This window comes from Juglans microcarpa x Juglans regia, chromosome 1D (genome assembly GCF_004785595.1).
Source record: "Juglans microcarpa x Juglans regia isolate MS1-56 chromosome 1D, Jm3101_v1.0, whole genome shotgun sequence".
NCBI lineage: Eukaryota > Viridiplantae > Streptophyta > Magnoliopsida > Fagales > Juglandaceae > Juglans > Juglans microcarpa x Juglans regia.
In genome coordinates, this window is record NC_054594.1 from 18466823 (window position 1) to 18487902 (window position 21080).

A 21080-nucleotide genomic window follows, 5' to 3' on the forward strand; every position below is an offset into this window, starting at 1 on the left:
TTATTCATCTCGAATAAACACTTAGAATAAAGTGAGAGAAATTGAGAATAAATAGGTACAAAAATATTTATTTATAGGGTGGTGCTAGCATGCCGCCAACTGTAAGTGCTACACTATCGCGTGTAGCTAGCATAAATGTATAGTTTATTTTATTTTTTATTTTTTTATAAATATTTTTAACATCTTTAACTATTGTGAAAAATAAAAAATATATGTAACATTATTAATCACTTTCAATCAAGAAATGAAATAAAAAAAATAGAAAAATAAAAATATTCTAACAATAATTTTCAACGACAACATTGAGGACTAAATAACATTTTCCTTATTTATAGGTAAAGTGTACTAATAAAAAATATTATCCTATGAGATTGATTGATTGATGGGTTTTAGTTACAGCTGCACCATCATTCACATTTTACCAATAAAGTAAGCATCCTTGAATTTTTCCATCGAGGCATTATTCAGAGGTCATTCGCCCTCCTTTCCAAGGGTCTTGAAACGAATGATTCGTACAAAAAGTAAAAAACCTAATGAAAGAGCCATGTTAGCATGTTACCTAAAGATGGAAAAGAGTTTGACAAAAATGGGCCCTATGTTGCTGATGCCTCGATCGAGCTCAAATATTGGGAAGATATGAGGGAAATTATTGTGAGAGTGCCTGCCTGCCTCCCTTCTTCCCTTCCATTTTCACACACACACACAGGTGTAAACTGCTGTTAAGCCATAGATATGCTAAAGGCATTTAGCTTTTCAATACCCACTTGTGGACATCATCATTTCAGGCCAGAATTCACCACTCTGACCCCTTTCGATACTCAAAATGTAAACAGTACTGGTGGTCTTTGCTTATAATAATTAGCTACCAAATTGGTCTTCATCTTTGAATTACTTTAGATCACTGTTGTTCAGTATAACTGCATGACAGTGATGGACATATTATATCTCACCAGATCACCCATGATCTGCTCGATCGCTAAAGCAAGCTGCAGAATTTGTTGGATTAAACTCATTTCAAATGCAATCATGAGTAGCTTAAATTTCTTCCCCATTACCATGATAACTACACATTTCTTTTCATGGGTAAAAATAATTAAGGATTTGGGAATTATGTCTTGCACAAGCTAGTTTGTAAGCTGCCTCAATTATCTTAACAAAATGTATAGTTGAAAGAGTAATAATGCTACAGTCATAAAAGAGATTTTATAAAAATAAAATTCGTAAATTAACGTGATTTTATATGATAAATTGAATTTACTTTACAATTAAAGTAATTTTATAATATGACATATCAAGTTATGTCAGTTGATGAGTTATTTTTTATAAAATTTTTTTATAATTAAAATATTTATTTAAGACACCGGCCTATGCGCATTTTTCTTGTACTAGTTAATTACCTGCCTCTAAATATTTTTTTTAAAAAAAAAATCCTATTACTACTGTTGGGACACGTGGAACTGCTAATTGACAAATGTAGGGTCTAAAGCTAGCATTTGTTAAGGAGCATTGGTTTTGGTAGGTTGCTCAATCAAATTAAGTCATTATATAGTCCACATGACTACAAGGAGTAGGAGTTTTTCTTTAATTATGATATATATTGACTTGTTCCCTATTTAGCAAGAGAATCTTAATCCGATAATCATGATGCAAAGTTAGACACGGGGAAAAAGGAGAAAATACATTAATTCATGCTTCATCATGTTAACTTCATGTGCATATCATGTGAGATAGGTAGGTCTCTATCGATGATCTCTATCCTTTTAGGGGAGGAGCTTGGTGATCAGTTGTTCGCCATGAACTCAGGCTTTATTACGTACTCTATATATCCTAAGTTAATTAATGCAATTTCCCGCAGACATATGCAGCATCACTTTTGAACGTCAAAAATTGCAGCCATTTACCATTTTCAAGAGCCAATCATTTACCGTGGTGTAGTTGGTATAACTCTCAGTATCTAAAATGGAGGTTCGAAATTCGAAACGAACTCAAAAAAATAAATAAGAAAAGTACACGTTCGACTGGCCAAAATAATGAACACTTACTCATGTGTTGGTTTTTTTTTAGTTTTATTATTTATAAACCTTGATGAAGATCAGAAGATGTAGCAGTTTTAGGCTATTCAGCTAATTATATATGATGCTCACATTTTTTTTTTTTTGTTGGTCTGAGATATCCTGAAGCTTTGATCATGAGTTCAAGTATCATGTCAAGTTTTGAAGTGTTAAATTGTAAAGCTCATGCGAAAATAACTTTATAATTAGTTAATAACCATTAATGGGGCATGAGATCGAAGGCATAGGATATGTGAACTGACAAATTGAGTTTCTTCGATCGGGTCTATCCTTGTTTGTCTTGTTTAAAAGAAGAAACAAATCAACCATACGAAAGAGATAAGGAAATTATTTCCCTGATCTCTGCCACTACTCTTCCTTTTTTGGGGGTTTTTTTCTTTTCTTCTCTCTTCTCTCCGAGCGCTCACTACAAGATTTCTGAGGCGTGGAAAGACAACACTTCTCACGTCAAGAGTAAATCAGCTTTTTTCCATGAACATGAACAACTTCCTTAGTACTACAAAAAAGTCTTTTGGAGAGAGAGAGAGCTCCAATAATACAGTGGATATTTTGTAGATATAAGAGCAGTCACGAGAGGGAACTCTTCCACAGATCTGAGAGAACAATATTTATTCTCTTCCTCATAGTCCGGTCAGCCAACAACATATAAAACAACGAAACTGATGCCCTGCACGCAGCAGCATATTTCTGCAGTGCACAATAATACAATATTGAAATTGATGGCCTCAACATACAGAATAAGAAACAAAGAGTATTGATTGTGAATGAAAACAAGAAGGAAATTATTTTGTTTAACATATTCTAGATTCTTGTATACAACTCCACCTCAAGGACCACTTCTTCTTGCATTTTCTTCGATCCTTCTATATTTACATGTGAAAACAAAGTCATCCACGTTGCAATCGAGAAGGCTCCATTGCTTGCATGAACTCTGAGATGTGATCATCAAGTAGTCTTCTGTATACAGGACAAGTTCTTGAGGAGAGATGCATATATGCCAAGGTAATTTCAAACAGCTCAGGAGGGATAGACAAGGAAGGAGAAAATGAGTTGGGCGGAAATGGAGAAAGATAATTACTAAGTTCTATATCAATTGGCCTTGATATAGAACCTATAATAAATTAGAAAATAAAGGCAATAGATACGGTGTAAGGTCTTACAAGATCAAGAAAAGGTCTTACAAGGTCAAGAAGACCAAAGAAGACCAAAAAATAAAGAAAATTGAAAGAAATAGATAAAGAAAAGGTTGGATGAAGAAGAGAGTAGAGATTAAAGCTCAGGTAGGATAGCACCCAATTAACATGAACAGGCCAACATCACAATAGAACTCCCATTCTCAAATTGAACGCCAGCAGAGATGTCTGCTGCTAGCTGGAGTTCTTTTTTGCCATGTATTCCAATTTTCAAAGGGTTCAGTACGGCTGTGGTGTTGTTCATGGATTCATGCATGATAACCGCTTCAAGGTGATCTGCATCAACAATTATATATGATGTGAGACCAGATATATTTAGAGGATAAGAAAAACAGGAGATAATTAACTCTAGATTAATCATGATTTTTCCTGGGGATTACAATTGAGTCATGGAAAAATCACATTAGTCATTTATATGAAGTAGAAACAATCTTTATCTTTCTGGTAAACTGTGTATGGCTGAGAAAAAGAGAAGAAAAAAAGGTTGAACACTGAGGTTACATATAAGAATAAGAGAGTCATGGGATAGAGAATGTAAGTTCTGCAAAAATGGAATTACAAGGCCTTTTGCATGTAAAGCTTTCACTATATTCATACCTTGCAGAAACTTTTGTCTTGCTTTCATCTTTTCTCTTCCTCACACAAACACATACGCAGAGAAAGAGAGAGACACAGAAACTGAGAGATGTGAATGGAAGAAGAAGCAAGTGCAATGTGAGAAAAAATGTGTGAAGGTGCCGAAGGCTTTTATGGGGAAAAAGGGTTGGGGACAACAAATGGGCTGCACCGATGGACCTGAAAGCGACAGGTTTAGGCCCAGGAACAATGTATTTTATTTTATTTCGAAAAATTGACCGAATGAGGTCAGCAGAGTGACCCTGCCGCCGGGACTTGACCGTGCTGCCCGGTCGACCGCCTCGGGTAAAATAAAGGCAAAGCGAATGGGGCTTTGTAAATAAGCCAAACGATGCCTGCCCTAATATTAATATTTGAGAAATGATAACACTTTTTTTTTTCAGAAAAAATATATAAGATCTACATAAAAAATAAATTTTTTAATAATAATTCTTATTCTTTTTAAAAAGAAATATGTGACACTTACCTAACCCATAAACTACATCTAACATTACTCATTACTCATAACAAATACTTAAAAAAGTTCAAACATATATAAACTCAACATGATTTTTGTGCATCCCTTCCAATTTCTCAAATCCAGAAACAGAAAAAAAGGGACCTTTCATTTATCAAAATTTAGCCTTATTAAATGATAAATATTGTTCTTTTCATTTTTCAGATTTTTTTATTTAATTTATTATTCTTTTAAAAATTAATTACCAAGTAATTAATGCCGGCAAAGGTTAAATTTTGTTTATTTATTTATTTATTTATTTATTTATTTTTGTAACACTTTTAAATATTTAAAAAAAATCACAATATTATCAAATTTTTTTTTCTTAATTACAAAATAAAAAAAATTCTGTCGGAAACCCATCGAAAACCCCATGTGTGAGTTTAGCATTTCTCTAAAGAATTAACTTTTTAAGCTATAGCTGGCACGAAATGATTAGAGCTTGTTTCTCACGTACAATTACGGGCCAATTACTTTTGGTAATTATATTTTATGAGTTGTTTGTAGATTTATGCAAGGATTTAAAGTCGAATGGGTTACTTTTAAGACTGCCCTAAGAGTTAATATAATCAGTCAATTGTGTAACAAAGGGCCTGAATTGGGCAAAAAGATGGGGGAACAAGGAATCTTGGTAACTGTAATAAACCTTTAAAAAGTGCTTGAAATTTCCCAAAAAAATTGAAAAAAAAAAGAGGGAAAAAAGGTGTTTGGTTTTGTTATTCTATTGGATTGATGTAAAATAAGGTGATATTGGAGTGGTTGTTGAGGGGAATGGAAGAACCTCGAGGGCTTGAGGGGTAGGCATCACCATCACGGTCTCCTACATTAATTTGGTCAAAGTAATGTTAAAATCACCTTCCCCAACTTCTTGGCCTGCGTTAATTTAAATTTTTTTATCTAAAACATTGTTTCACATGCTTTTGACTCTTTTCACTGGTTTGAATGTCCTAGAGCCAACAGCACATGTTGCCCCCATTAGCCATGAATCATGAATATGTACACCATTAAACACAATTTAATACTCATTTTGCTACTCGATTTGCTCACAAATGCTGTGAATTTGAACTCAAAGTGTCCTCACAGTCCGTTTTTTTTTTTTTTTTCCTAAAAGATAAAGGGTAAAGAAGAAGAGACCAAATGTTGGCATTCTTTATCTGGATATGATTATAATAATACTCTTATCTGTCTGGAAGTACTTTAAGAGAAATTTAAATGAATCTATATAAAAAAACTGTATACTCTCCCTGAAGACTCTTTATTCGTTCTTTCTATTCTTATACGAGGATTTTGATAATCTCCCAAAAACATATAGATAATAGAATGTTAAGAGGAAATAAATTAATCTCCATCACTCTAGTGATAAGAAGCTAGCAAAGGTTGCAATAACCTATTTTTTTCAAAATTAAGAGCATTGATATTGGTTTCATCAAAAGTCTAACCAAATATAAAATTTGATGAATTTTATCAAATAGAGCTGTATTGGATTAGCTAAAGAGATAAATGTAAAGTTTTGAGTTATAGTAAATAGATGAGTTTCTTCAAATTTGAAGGGTTACTATTCACTCATCAAATCTATTTTTTATTCACTTTTAATCTCTAAAGATCTTTTTTATTCACATTTAATCTCCAACCGTCATGTAATAATAATGTAATAATCAAATTAAATTATTAATTAACATATAATTAGTGTACTTGTAAGATATGAAAAAAATAAAAATATTTTTATTAAAAAAATAATATTATATTATAATTTTGATGAATTCAATAGTTAATTTAACGTAGAGTTATGACTATAGAGGCTTTGGATTTATAAAAATTATGTACTTTTTATCAAATTTTAGAAATAATTTTGATAAAATCAATATCAATGTTCCAAGTAAATAAATAGATGTGTACATAGATGTGTACAGGAGGAGTGTGATAGTGTTAGATTTGTGAGTTTTGCCATGATGCACAGATAGCGTCAACTGGGAATGGGTATGCAACCTCTTCCACAATCACTCATAATTAGCTCCATGCCCTGTGGCTGCAACATCTGAACCAGGTGATTGGTGTCAGTTTCCAGAGCATATTTGTGGCTTTTACTCCATCTCTTGCCCATACTTTCTATCTCTTGCATGCGTACCATGTTCATTTTCTCTTCTTCTACAGTGTTTTTATATCCTGATTCAGACCCCCCCTCTCTCTCTCTCTAAAAAAAAAAGAAAAGAAAAGAAAACAGAAACTAATACGTCCTATGTAAGTAATGAGGTCTAAGAGATAATGATGTAGAATCCACATGGAACTGAGCTGCTTTGTTTCTTGAAACTCGAATAGGATATGGCTAATTTTGTTGCATAATTACTCAGGCCAGGCATGAATTTTAGAAACTTTCCAAACCTTCCAAGTAATCGATATCCTGTCATGGGCTGTTGCATGTTCCGTTCCATTCGGTTCCATTATGCCTTCTCATTGCCTATTTTGTGACCTTTGGTGATTTATGTGTATTTCAAAATTGAAGTTTAATATAGCTGTGGTTAATTTGAACTCAGTGTTATAATATTGTTTAAATATTTAATATTATTCAAGAAATTTGTGCATGTAATAATAAAATGATAATGATAGGCTTATTATCCTTCTACCACCATTTTACTAATCTATAGTGTATTTGAATTTTTATTTTTTTATTATTTTCTTTTAAGTTTTTTTTATTAACATCTTTAATCATTAAGAAATAAATAGTATACTAATAGTCATTTCCTTAATCAGTAAGTAAAAAAAATATAAAAAAAATAAAAGGAGTAGGAAATGGATGATAGGAAATAGCAAGCTTATTATTATCCATAATAAAATGTTAGAGGATCAATTTTCTGACTGACATAAAAAAGATAAAAAAACCACGCATTATGGAAGAAGCTGACAATCATTAGAAACGCAAGTCCAAATGGGAAAGTTTTTCCAATTTGTTAGGCTAAGTTCACTTGCTTGGCGAGGAAAGAACCGTGAGCAGTTAAAAACTTGGTCATGCGAGGTCTACCTGCGCTAAAGCAACACCACTAGAGGCGGTGTAAGGTGGTTTTTATACCAATCGGGCCGGGCTCGAGCCACTCTACTAAAGCTCGTAGCCCATAACTAGGCGGGCTAGGAGATGACAGGGAAGAAGCTCATGCCGGCCCAAGAAAGGAGAAATAGGTGGCACTCACTCGAACTCGGAGCATTAATGAAAGAAAGACCGATCGTGATCTTGCCCCCCGCAAGATTAGCCCCATTAAATTCAGCGTTGAATGGCCGGCACCAAGATTGAGTTCCAGCTACTGATAGAAGTAGCCACATTAAATGCTACGCCATGCCATCCAAAATAGGTGTAAACATTACAACGACATAAGGGTTAGGGATCCTTAAAGGAATTTCTTATAAATAGAAAAAGTTTGGTAACATTAGGGGGTTAATTACTCTCTGAACTCTCTTGGTTTTTTCTCTCTTTTCTCCATAAAAGGTACATGTTGACTTTAGTATTGGAGGTGTTACAAACACACACGACTATCCTGTCGTTCCCTCCCTTGCAAGCACATGGAGTATTGTTGGAGGTGGTGTTTACAAAACACGCCTTAATAGGCGGGCAAGTCAAAACACATCGTATTGCTATAGGAGTTGAGTCTCTTAAATCGTGCTTGATCCGAAACTATCACCGAACAATCTTTCTATGATAAACTAACACAGAGGAAAATTCAAGTAGAACATACACATCAAATTGACTCTGTTAATGATCAAATCAAGCTCTCAAGAAAATTCAGGCAGAATATCTCATTTTTTTCACAACACATTTCAACTCATATTATCTAATCATTATAACTTTCTCAAATTTTTACACAAAATAAAATAAACAATTCAACTAATTCAAATTCTAAAATAATAATAATATTAAACAAATATTTTAATTATAATATTTTATTCAATTTTTAACTTTTATCTCATCTCAAAGACAAATGAGACAAGTTCTTGGAATTAAGCTCTAAGAAGCGTTAACATGTGAGATCTTAGAAATCAAGCCCTCGGAAGAGCAATGCCATACTGAATCTCTCTTCATCTATAAATAGATCGAGAGGTGCATCCTAAGACTCTAAACCGTTAATTATCGACAATCATGTCACATTTTCTTACTTAATCCCCCAAGGTTTCCTCCGTTCGAGATCCTGAGTTTTCATTCTTATTGCAGGATCATTATATACACGACTGGGAGTCTGGGAGGCTAATTACCAGGAAATTGCATCAACACGGTTTATACGATCAAGTCTTCAAAAAATTCAGCCAAAAAGCCAAATTTTCAAAGTAGCATCGGAGTCTAGAAGTTGGAATCTAACTAGTTCCCGTGCCTCATACAGATGGGGAAGTTGATGTGACCTCGATAGTCCGTAAAAGTTGAAACAGCTGGAGTGTAAAGGAGACTCATGTTGGGTCATTTTTAATACTAGGAAGGACACATACATTACCAGTTTGATCAATGAAAAGTACGGATAAATTCACCAATTTTTTTCTACAATTTTTTTTCATAATTATGTTTAAATAAAAAAAAACATTTTATCAAAATATCTTCATTTTAAAATATGATTATCAATAAAATTATATAAAGAGTTGTGTATAAATCATTACACTAAATAGGTACAACCCGATTATAAAAAAAAGAAAAAGAAAAAAAAGAAGGTACAACCAAATGATCAGTTCCACTCAATGGCTTCAATAATAAAAGGCATCCCAAATCAGTAAACCAATAATGTCGAAAATATGGATAAAAAGGAGAGTTTGAAAGATGTATGGCATCCGTATATTTCTAGTTTTTTTTTTTTTTTTTTTGTGTGTGTGTAATAAATCGGGGTCCAAATGGGAGCAATTTGATTTTCATTTGGAAGAACTATAACGAAAGAAACAAAAACCCTGCAAAGATTCCCTAGAGAGAGAGAGAGAGAGAGAGAGAGGTGAATAATTCGAAATTTTTTTATCTGTGGTGGTCCATATGTATGCATACAATTTCCAGGTAAAACGGCAACACTTCCATAAGATATCTTGGATATTAGTGAATAGTACTGTGACTGGTGACACAGTTTTTTTGTTCTCTTTTCATAATTCAATACATAGATTTATTGCAATCACTAAAAGAATAGAGGAGGGAGAGTCTCAACAATAAAGTCATGATTGTAACGCTACATCAATATCATAAAAATAAAAAATAAAAAAAGTGAAAAATGGAGCTAATTGATCCTGAACATGGAGCTCGATCGATTATTGTGTTGTTTGGTTTGCAACTTCAAGATTATTGTGCATTCTCTCCAAATAAAAAACACCCAAATACAACTAAAATTGAACTTGTGATAGCAATAAGCCAAATCTAATCCCTTGGAGTCACTATACTGTCCAAATGGCCTATTATCGATCCTTAGATTAATGAATTAATGTGACAGAAATTTTTCATTAATAGTTTTTCTTCTAGCTAGCCTCTTGGGATTCGGTGTGGTTTGGATAGTGAGATGAGATGATTTCAGATAAAAATTGAATAAAATATTGTCAGAATATTATTTTTTTAATATTATTATTATTTTGATATTTGAAAAAATTGAATTGTTTATTATATTTTGTGTGAAAATTTGAAAAAGTTATAATGATAAGCTTAAATAGGATAAGATGAAATACTCTCACTATCCAAACAGGACCTGTTAGTCCCATAGATTTAATATTTCTTGAAAAATTCATGTGATTAGTTATAAATTCAGGAAGATCTACTTTATGTAATTATCTTTCTTTCATCTTAGATCTTAGAGTTTTTATTTTTTTATCAAGAACTCTAAACAATCTAAATTCAAATGATAATAGCAATATTCAATAAACCAATTGTCTTGGCATGCATGCATCCTAGGCCAAGTTTGTCCCATTTTCTATGGGAGTTCCAACTGGGAAACCTAAAAGATGCTTAGAATGATGTCAATCTATCTCTTCAGCGTAGACCACAAAAATTACAAACCACAAGTCTCCAATTAGAATCTAACTTGCCTCTAGCGAAAAAAATTAAACGTATGGGTAAGATCGCTTGTCGAATTATTTTTAATTGAAGATATACAAAGGATATGACATTAAATGGGTGGCAGCTAGCAGCAGTTTTCCAAGTGATGAAGTTGCTAACCAGTAGGCAGTAGCCCCGTATATAGTAGGTCGTTACGTACTCTGCTTGCCTCCTCCTTTTTTCCGAACTGAATGTAAAGAGCATGCATCTTTTTGACTTATAAACCCACGTTTTTTGGCATTTACTAGGCACTCGTTTATTTTTATACTTTCTCTTAATTTATTTTATTTCATCTAATCATTATAATTTTATTAAATTTTTATATAAAATAAAATTAATATTTTTAAATTTTAAAACAAAAATAATATTAAAAAAAATATTCTAATAATATTTTATTCAACTTTTAATTTTAATCTCAATTCATCTCATTTGAAAAAACAAACAAGACTAAAGTTTCAGAGTTCAAATTTTGAATTTAAATATGCATTCACCTTAGGCTATTAGTATTAATCGCCTGAAAACTTATTGAATTCTCTAGTGAGACTGAGTCTAAACTATGGCTCAAACCCGACTTGAGAGATCATCAGCGTCTACAACTTCCTGTTGTCTTGATCCCTCTTGTTTGTTTCCCAATGACTATAAAGCCACATCATGATCCACTCTTTATTCATGTTGTTATTATTATAATATATAAAATTAAGCTAAACTTATAAAATAGAAATGCAAATTCATGTATATAGTGGGAATTCTAGCTCATACTGATGGTAACAGAGATTACCTCGATGACAAGCTCCTTCAAACTCATGTTCTTCTTCTTTCAGTGGTTAGAAAAGTTTAAATGAGCTTGGTCTCCACTCTACATCGATCTGCAACGGTCGAGCCAAACCAAAGGAACAGACGTACAGCAATATTGGAAGTTCAAACGTGAAGAGTGAGTCCAAAAGTGTAGCCAGTAAATTGTTTAGAAGTTAAAATGTTTAAAGTCAAACATTTTAAAAATTTTTAATATCTTTTTCTAAAATAAATTTGACACTCATACAATCAACTCGAAGTAAAAATTTTTTATTTAACAAATCAGATTGAAATTTAGAAATGTATAGTATTATAGATAAAATTTCTTTTTTAATAGTACTATATTTTTCTTGTACAGGATTTCAGGTTCCAGAATGGATGACATTGTTTCCTTATATCTTTGTAAAAATTAACAACATAATTGAGAGATCCTAAAAACCTCTGCAATTGATTTCTGTTAAGAATAACATCAAAAAATTTGTCGGAGTTGAGATAAGAAGAATGATTTATACAAAAGGGTCAATATGCAAAGGCACATTCTAATACCTATTCGAAAAGAGCTGTGTTATATAGAAGCCCCACACCCTTACATACTACTTAAAAATATGTGATTTTATTTTTTTACCATCATATTTTATATTAAATTTTTCACGTTTATGTTTTATATTTTATATTTTAAATTTTATATTTTAAAATATGTGATTTTATATTTTATATTTTAAATTTTCAATATAAAATATAATGATAAAAAAATAAAATTACATATTTTTAAGTGATGAGTAAAACGTGGAGTTTATGTTTAAAATTTTTTATTAGAAAATAGTGGGTGATCATGCTGTCGGTAATTTATTTCTAAGGCACAGAATGGTAGCAGATGATGGCTCTATTTTTTTAAAAAGTTTATTAAATTTTATTTCTGGTTTTAAATGTTTCTTATTTTTTATTTTTTATTTATTTTTCGTGGTGTTCTTTTATTGGTGGTTAAGTGCGTGGCTTATGAGTTTCAGCAAAGGTTTAAAGAATCAAATTACCACTAAATTTAAAAATATAAAATCATTTTTAAAACTCAGAATGCATGTACAGTGCCAGCCCTAGGCAAAATTAACTTTTTTTTTTAATTTTTTTCATTTCTTTTATTCATTTTTTTTAATATTTTTAAACATTTTTAAAAAATATAAAAAATATCAGTACACTAATAGTTATTTTTTTAATTAATAAATAAAAAAATTAAAAAAATTAAATATATAAACGGTTAAAATAAAGAAAAAAAATCAAACAGTATAATAACATTATTCATGAATGTAATATATATAAAGGTTATGTTTGGATAATGTAATGCGAGTTTTTTATATCATTTAAATATAAAATATTTATCATTTTTTAATTTTTAATTTTTTATCTAATATTAAGTATTTAATCATTATAATTTTTATAAACTTTAAAATAAAATAAAAAATTAATACAATTTCTTCAAATTTTAGAATAAAAATTATATCAAAAATTTATATTTAAATAATTTTTTAATATTTTTAATAAATTTTTATCTCTATTTTTTTAACTTAATAAAATATCTTAACTAACACTTTTTTATTATTATTTATACATCATTTTATTAATATTTCCAGGTGCACTGGAGACTATTGCAATAATTGTCATTTTATCATTTTTCATTCTAATGTAATATGGATAATGATAGACTTATTCTTTTTACTATATATTTAATTTTTTTATTGGCACAACGAGTCGTTAACCACCGGACACGTGGCTAGACGGCCCCTCCCATCACAGCACTTCGAAATGGATCGATCGCGGCCACTTCGTCCCATAAATTCAGGGGACTCCAAACTCTCTGTTTAATTTCCGAGATGGCGTTTGTGGCACTCTTCATAACGGCAACGAAGCTCGTCGGAATCTTGGTCACTGTTACCGTTGCAGCCAACGCCGTCTCCTTCTCTCGCTACCGGAGAAAGAATCTCCGGCGTTTCCAATCCCCTATCGACGAGTCCTCTGACATACTAGCCGACTTCGATGTTAATGGTAACTCAGTTCTTCTATCTGCAGTTCACACCGAGCCTTTCAAGCCCTAGCTCTAATTGAGTTCAAGTCAATTGGCTTAAGTTTTAGAGTTAGGGTGGTAGGGTAACATATTATATCAAACTTAGCAGCACTAATCAGTAATCAGTGACTTGTAGTGTAATACAAGAGCTTCACAATGTCGAAGGATTTTCAAATAATACCCCTTTTTTTGTGGAATAAGCGCAATTGTTTGGTGAACAAGAGTTAGAATTTGTGGACATTTGACTGTAGATTCAAGCGTACTAACGTAGTGAACTAGAATTTCTGCATGTAATAAGAAAATGGTGGTATAAGGACACGGTAGGGATAATCAAAGTAAAAAAGTGTGACAACAGATATTCGTTTTACTATTTATGTTATCTTCTTGTGCAGTGATGTACTTATACCGCGTTTGTGCCGACCAGGGCAGTCATAGACATAGTTAACAACCAAAATACTTAAAATGGTTATCTCTGCATAGCTTATAAACATTATGCTAGTTGAAATCATCTTAAGAGGCATCAATTCGGATTGCTTTAGGCTGAGACTTTGTATGTCTCTCTCTCTCTTTCTCTTTGTGTCAAGCAACTTTTTTTTATGTCATTTTCTTACTAGCACATAGAAATCACAGGAATTTTATGTATATTTATATATGGAGTTGTCCTGGAGGCTCCTCAAGCTAACTGCCAATATTCCAAAGCCAGTTTCTGAAAGTCAATTGCTTCTTATATTGCGGCTTAGCTTAGACTGAACCATAACCTCTAAGCTCCAATCAACAAAAGCAAGAAACTGACAGCCTATTTGCTTAACTTATTGATTTTCAAAGTGTCTCTCATACCCTTGGGGTGGTGAATCAGAGAGGAAGGTAGCCATTGTAAGGGGGAATTACACTCTCATGTAGCTGCAATGTGATGGTAATGATAGCAATAATTTATATTCACTGGTATTTGTGTTGAAGTTTGGTAGATGTAACAATTCTGTTTGCTGGTATTGGATGGAGAATACTTGGTGAATCTTGAAGTGCTTGGCCTTGGCATCTTTTTTGATGATTTATGGTATATTTTCTATGTTGATTCGCTGCAGAAGATGGTAAGTTTTTCTTTGGACTAGCAACAGCACCGGCACACGTTGAAGACAAACTCAATGATGCTTGGCTTCAGTTTGCAGAAGAAAACCCTTGTGACAAATCAGAGCCACATCTGGGCCTGCAACCTGCTGATGCATTAATGGGTTCTGCTACCGGTGGTGGTGGGTCTCAGCAAGCTTCATTACCACAAAAGGGTGTTAATAAAACAGTGAAGAAGAAGAAGCCTCTTAAGATAGCTATGGAAGCCATGATTAGGGGGTTTGAGAAATACATAGAAGAAGAGAGTGAAGAAAAGCCTGCACCAAAAGAGGAATGTCATCATAATGTAGCTGCATGGCACAATGTTCCACACCCGTAAGCTTGAGTTTCTGAGTGTTCTATTAATCAAAAAATGTTTCTGATGTGTTGTCTCAAAGTTTAGGGTTGATTGCAAAACAAGAGGTAACTTGCGTATGTATCACCCTTACATTTATGCACATACTTACCAAAAAATTTATGCAGATCACAAAATATAAGGATGCATTAGTTTGCTTGCATTAATTTTCAGGGAAGAAAGGCTAAGGTTTTGGTCTGATCCTGATGTAGAACTGAAACTGGCTAAGAATACTGGAATAAGTGTCTTCCGAATGGGAATAGATTGGTCAAGAATCATGCCCAAAGAGCCAGTCAACGGGCTTAATGAAATTGTAAGTTTATTCCTGACCATTCCTACACCGTTTCAAAGTGTTATGATGCCTTTGGGTGAAATCCAGATCCTCAGTGTAGATAAGAAGTGATACTGGAGTTTAGCTTAGGATATATGGTCATCATGTATATGTTCTAGAGAGAGACTAGGAATAGGATGTGGTGTTAAGAGGCGATTTACACCCTCCAATAGACTGATGACACATCGCCATTCTAGAAAGATTAGAATAGAACCAACTAATCCATGCAATCCCCCCCCCCCCCCCCCCCCCCCCCCCCCTCCCCTCCTCTCTTTCTCTGCTCAAGCCACACCCCTCAGTCTCTGTCCCCTTCATATGATGTGATGCAGACATTGCAGACACTTCTTAGAGCTGATTGGGAAAAGTCTCTTTCCTACACAATTGAAGGGCTGATGACTTCGCAAGAAGGTTCTTATATGTCCACAATGCACCTATGAAACAATTTTGGCCTTTCCAAAACCTTATATACCAGTCCTAAGATATTACATGGGTGTCTAGGTTTTTTTTTTTTTTTTTTTCATCACTGTTCTTTTTCAAAAAATTTTGATCTCTTCAATTCAATTTGCGAATGTCTTACCTTCTGTATTTACCTTTTTTAACAATCACTACTGTTAACCGTGAGCCTCACAATTGAGAAGCAAAAACGCTAAAAAGAGAGTAATATAGACAAATAAAATGGTCATGGGCAATTCTTTCATGTTCAGTCTACATTTTGTACAGAGGCGTCTTCATCTATCGAGAGAGAGATTGAGGGGGTGTGGCTTGGGGAGAGAGAGAGAGAGAGAGAGAGCACACAAATCGTTTGGCTTGAGAGAGAGGGCAAGAGGGGAGAAGGAGAGAGAGATGGGGATTGTATGGGATTAGCTGAGGGCTAGTTCTATTTTAATTTTCTTAGAATGGTGACGTGTCGTCCGATCATTGGAGGGTGTAAAGTCCCTCCTGACACCACATCTGGTTTGAAGTTATTCTCAATGTTCTAACATATTTAACAATATGAAATATGAAAGTGTCTTAATGGACTTACTCGCAGATAAATCTGGACTGATGTTCTTTTTTAGGTCAATTATGCGGCATTGGAGCGTTACAAGTGGATAATAAACAGGGTACGTTCATATGGAATGAAGGTGATGCTGACTCTGTTCCATCACTCATTGCCACCTTGGGCTGGTGAGTATGGAGGGTGGAAGCTGGAAAAAACTGTTGATTATTTCATCGATTTTACCAGGTTAGTTTTCCTTAAAAATTATTAATTTAACATTTGGTCCTTTTTTGCACTTCTATATCACTCTGATTCACTGTCATTCACTCCAGTGAACTGTCATTTGAAATTATATCTCATTTCTTTTTAATCTATGATAACTTAAAACTAACCGGAGCATAAACATTTCTATGTCATTATCAAGTCAAGAAATTGAAGGTAATTTCAGCAGGTACCCATACATATCTAACAGAAGTAAAGGTGGAGATTTATCTCATTTTTTTGTTGCTGAGCCTTTTTCTCCATTAACAACTAAAGCAAGGGAAGGGGTAAATTCAGGTACGGGGATTGGTGAAACTTTAGGCCTCTTTTGTAGTTTCAGGCCACAATCATCCTCAACCAAAGTAAAGTACCAACTTCTTTATGAAACATATTGATTGACCATCTACTTGATGAGGAAAGAAAACCCTTCCTTATGCATTCAAGTCACATTGTCTTTTTGGAGCCAACCGACAAAAAAGATGGAGTAGGTTGATGGTAAGGCATAGTTGTTATGGAGTTACTGTATAGGGTTCAAATACTACTGTCTGCAAGGAAAAACGAATCCCCTGAAAATCATGAACTCAAGCATTTGCGAAATTGACTGAACATGCATATACATAGACTTTGACTTGGGTCGTCACCTTGATCAGCTGAACGTATGTGTTCATTTTTTTAAACTGTTATGATTATATCCAGTTACTGCTCTGGAAGGAATTCTACTTCTGGTTGCTGTCTATTTCCTAGAATGCCGGTTCTCCCCAACATCAAAAAAAAGAAGAAGTGAATGATACCCAAGGGGTTGGCCCAAGTGGGGAAGGCCTTGGTCTTGGGGTATCACTCTCTTCAAGGTCAGGTCCAAGGTTTAACATCTCATGGGTGCAAACAATCCTTCGGAGCCACACCTCCTGGTGAAAAGCCAGCAATTTAACCAGTTCCGTGTAGGGAAACTTCTGAGGGTGCGGTGCACAGGACTGTGGTTTACTCTGCAGGGATAGGTCTGAAGGGCCTTTCCTTGGAGAGGTTCCCCGGCATAAAAAAAAAAAAAAAGAAGAAAGAAATCAATGAGAGGAAACTGGGTCCAATTTGACAGGCACTAATATTCTGAAAAACAAATTCCCTGAATTGTATTTTGCTCATTTGCAATTAGCTTTATTAGGTTTGTTTCTGCTCTGGAATAATATGTAATTGTCTCGTCAGTTCTGTCACTGCTTTTTTTCATGCAGGCTTGTTGTAGACTGTGTATCGGACGTTGTAGACTATTGGGTGACATTTAACGAGCCTCATGTCTTCTGTATGCTGACTTATTGTGCCGGTGCTTGGCCTGGTGGTCATCCTGATATGCTGGAGGTTGCCACTTCTGCCCTACCAACTGGTGTTTTCCAACAGGCCATGCATTGGATGGCCATTGCACACTCAAAAGCCTATGACTATATCCATGAGCACAGGTTTCTCTTCTTCGCAGAAGCTCTGGCATGTGTAAAAAATTTTCATATAAATTTAAAATTACGGTCCTTGAAATCTTTTGTAATTATCTGATCAATGGACTTTCTATATGGCCTACTCATCAATGTTTAATCATAATCCTAGGGGTTATTGCAATCCTTTTTGTTGTGTTCTATATCGAGCTACCTTTCATTTAATAATTGTGAATCTCATATATTCTCTATCCAAAGTTATTCATAATTTTTAATTCCTCAAAGTTTCTAAGCATCTTGAGACTCTCTATATATCTTTTAGTGCCTTACCAAATCCAGTAGTCGGAGTAGCGCACCACGTCTCGTTTATGCGGCCATATGGTCTCTTTGATGTTGCTGCTGTTTCATTGGCAAATTCCTTGACTCTCTTCCCATTTGTGGATGACATCTCTGATAAGCTGGATTTTATAGGCATAAACTACTATGGGCAGGTACTTCCACTTCTTTTATAAAGCACATATGCTCATTCATACATTGTCACATGTTTAGTTGACCGTATTTTTTGTTTATTTAGGAGGTGGTCTCTGGTTCTGGACTGAAGCTTGTAGAGACTGATGAGTACAGTGAATCTGGACGTGGGGTATATCCTGATGGCCTGTACCGCATGCTGCTTCAGTTCCATGAAAGATACAAACATCTGAATGTCCCCTTCATCATTTGTGAAAACGGTGTTTCTGACGAGACAGACTTGATCCGGCAGCCATATCTGTTAGAACATTTGCTCGCTGTTTATGCTGCCATGATCATGGTTTTGTGTCTGAATTAACCCTTTTTAATTATTTGGGACTAAATTATCCGTTGTGAATGATAACCGAGTGTGAGACATGCCAATTGTTGTTTTCTAGGGTGTCCCTGTGATTGGCTACCTGTTTTGGACTATTTCTGATAATTGGGAGTGGGCTGATGGATATGGTCCCAAATTTGGACTTGTAGCAGTTAATCGAGCTGATGGTCTTTCCCGGATTCCACGTCCTTCTTACCATCTATTTTCTAAGGTAATAACTTTTGTGTTTGTTTCGTTTCTGTGGTCATATTTCTCTCCTCTGCATTCTTTTAGTAGGATTTGAATGGGTATCTTGATTTCAGGTGGTTAAATCAGGTAGAATTAGACGTGAAGACAGAAGACGTGCATGGATTGAGCTACGAAGAGCCGCTAAAGAGAATAAAACGCGTCCATTTTATCGGGCCATTAATAAACAGGGTTTGATGTATGCAGGTAACCATGCAACTCAAGCTCCTTTGGTTTCAAGTTGCAATCTCTCGTCTCTTGGAATTGTTTCTCATTCTGCACAATATGCTTCTTCAGAGGATGGATTTGCACATTGTCTTATACCCCACTAACTCTACAAAATAAATTTTGTGGTAGCCCCGCACAAATTGAATTTGGAACGGTTCCCTGGAAAACTATTGCTTGTTCAATACTGGGACTCTATAACCAAATACAAAATATCGAATCCCAGAAATATATTGTAAATTAATGTAACGGGTACTCCTAGGAAATGAAATTAACAAACGCAATATTTTCCTTTGGCTACCTACCAATATATAGATGGGGAGCCCTCCAACCTCAGCTTAGAACTGTGCTAAGAAATTGAAAAAGGGGTTAAATAGCCACCACATACCCAACTTGAATAAGTCCAAAACCTTCAGTCACTCGAATGCCTTGGAAACTTAGTCACATTTTTCAAAACACAATACTCTGGCAAATTTCAAACAGCTCTGCTTGCTTTTTTTTTTAATGGTACTGCCTCAATAGACATAATGAAGTTTCCTTGTGCACGATGGAGTCCTTGTTTTAATGGCCCTTTTTTTGTATTTATATCCCTTCAAATATTGCACATAATGATTCTTCTTCCTCATTTAAACAGGAGGCCTTGATGAACCCATACAGCGGCCTTACATGGTACGAGATTGGCGGTTTGGACACTATGAGATGGAAGGTCTGCAGGACCCATTGAGTCGCTTATCAAGATATCTTCTCCGACCTTTCTCCATCAAAAAGAAAACGAAGCCTCAAAGTGATGATGCTGAATTGGTTCTTCTGCCTCTTTAGCATCTGATGGCTTGCTCATATTGCTGTACGTATATTTCTTATGCTTATCCTGAAGCTGAGAAATTAGGTCTCCAAATATCTCTAGAGTTTTGTGATCTAGCATATGGGTTTGGTGCCTTGGTAGTAGTTGGTACCTTTTATGTGTGTGCATCTTGTTAAGGATGCTCAAGGAAAGAATAACAACACTATTAAATGAAGTATTCATTGGAATAAAGTGCTAGTCAACTGTATTTATTCCACCCACTTCGTATCATGAAATATGGAGAGGAGAGAATCTCTCTCTCTCTCTCATACAGGTGGAAAACTGAGGATTAAAAAACGTCTGAATGTTTTGATAAAGTGCAATAGTCACGTTGATTGGTTGTAAAATGTGTTCTAAAATAATTGTGTTTATATCATTGTTCTTTTGTGGATGGAAGATGCATGTTGGCATCTCTTAATTTCCAAAACCGGGCCCTTGCCACACCGAATATCACTATTCGGAGTGCGTTGACCGCTCAAGAAGTTGTGGATTAAGGAAGTTCCGAAAAGGAAATGTTTTGGCTCGTGAAGAAACCACAAACAAAAACTTGAGAAAGAGTTGCCATAGGATGGGTAGCTACAGGTTGAGGACCTTGAGTATTAATTTCTAACCCATGTTCATCTCTTGGACATGGCATTTTTATTTTGCTATTATATTACACATATTGGCAGAAGGTCCCACGGTAATTAAAACTTTCAAAAAGTTTTGATGTGGATAGAGGCCTTGGAGTCGTCTCTTCATTATCAGCTTCTTCTTCTTCCTCTACAAAATGGCCATGTAGTGGAAAGCAAAAGAGTGAGCTGAGAGCTAGTATCCAACAAATTTCATAGTGTAATTTCTTCCTCAAGCAACCCCCCCCCCCCCCCCCCCCCCCCCCCCCCCCACCCCCCGCGAACGCAAGTCATTCTGCAGAAACCCTCATTTATTTTCTACATTTTGATCATTTCATCAAACCTTCACTACAAGAAATATGGCCTTTTGCCATGAATTTTTTTTTGAAGACACGGTTGTGGCAAATAATTACCTTATTACATGAAAACTGCTCATGGAAAAAAAAAGAAAAAGAGAGCCTTTTCCCACGAAATGATGTCGGCAAGTAAAACTTTGTTTGGATTGTTTGTGGGATTGATTGGTAGGAAATTGATTTTTTTCATAGTAGCAAACATTAATCAGAAAAACTTTTTAAGAAGAGTTGATTTGGTCACAAAATAGGATTTTTGCACA

The 21080-nt window shown here is 34.4% G+C and overlaps 1 protein-coding gene and 1 long non-coding RNA gene across 7 annotated transcripts; one reads left to right on the plus strand and one right to left on the minus strand.

Annotated features, from left to right (window-relative positions):
• Window positions 1–2519: 2519 nt before the first annotated feature.
• LOC121238168 lies at window positions 2520–4167 on the minus strand. 2 transcript variants are annotated; one of them, XR_005935094.1, is made up of 3 exons: window positions 3863–4025; window positions 2898–3541; window positions 2520–2759 (listed from the first exon to the last, which is right to left on the minus strand). It is a non-coding gene; the product is annotated as an uncharacterized LOC121238168 (long non-coding RNA). The 2 variants fall into 2 exon arrangements; XR_005935093.1 differs by having other exon boundaries at window positions 2520–3541; window positions 3863–4167.
• An 8834-nt stretch (window positions 4168–13001) lies between these two features.
• LOC121238175 (beta-glucosidase-like SFR2, chloroplastic) lies at window positions 13002–20691 on the plus strand. Of its 5 annotated transcripts, none has more exons than XR_005935097.1 (12): window positions 13002–13257; window positions 14362–14716; window positions 14910–15048; window positions 16125–16291; window positions 17530–17751; window positions 18044–18212; window positions 18296–18529; window positions 18627–18776; window positions 18868–18997; window positions 19650–19859; window positions 20254–20452; window positions 20531–20691. XR_005935097.1 is itself a non-coding variant. In XM_041135024.1 (10 exons), exons 1-10 carry the CDS (start codon window positions 13086–13088, stop codon window positions 19832–19834), a joined length of 1923 nt encoding a protein of 640 aa, XP_040990958.1. In that variant the 5' UTR covers window positions 13007–13085; the 3' UTR covers window positions 19835–20073. The 5 variants fall into 5 exon arrangements, 2 of the variants coding, with proteins under 2 accessions (XP_040990958.1, XP_040990951.1); XR_005935095.1 differs by having other exon boundaries at window positions 13007–13257; window positions 14359–14716; XR_005935096.1 differs by having other exon boundaries at window positions 13007–13257; window positions 14359–14716; window positions 19650–19837; window positions 20284–20452.
• Window positions 20692–21080: the final 389 nt, after the last annotated feature.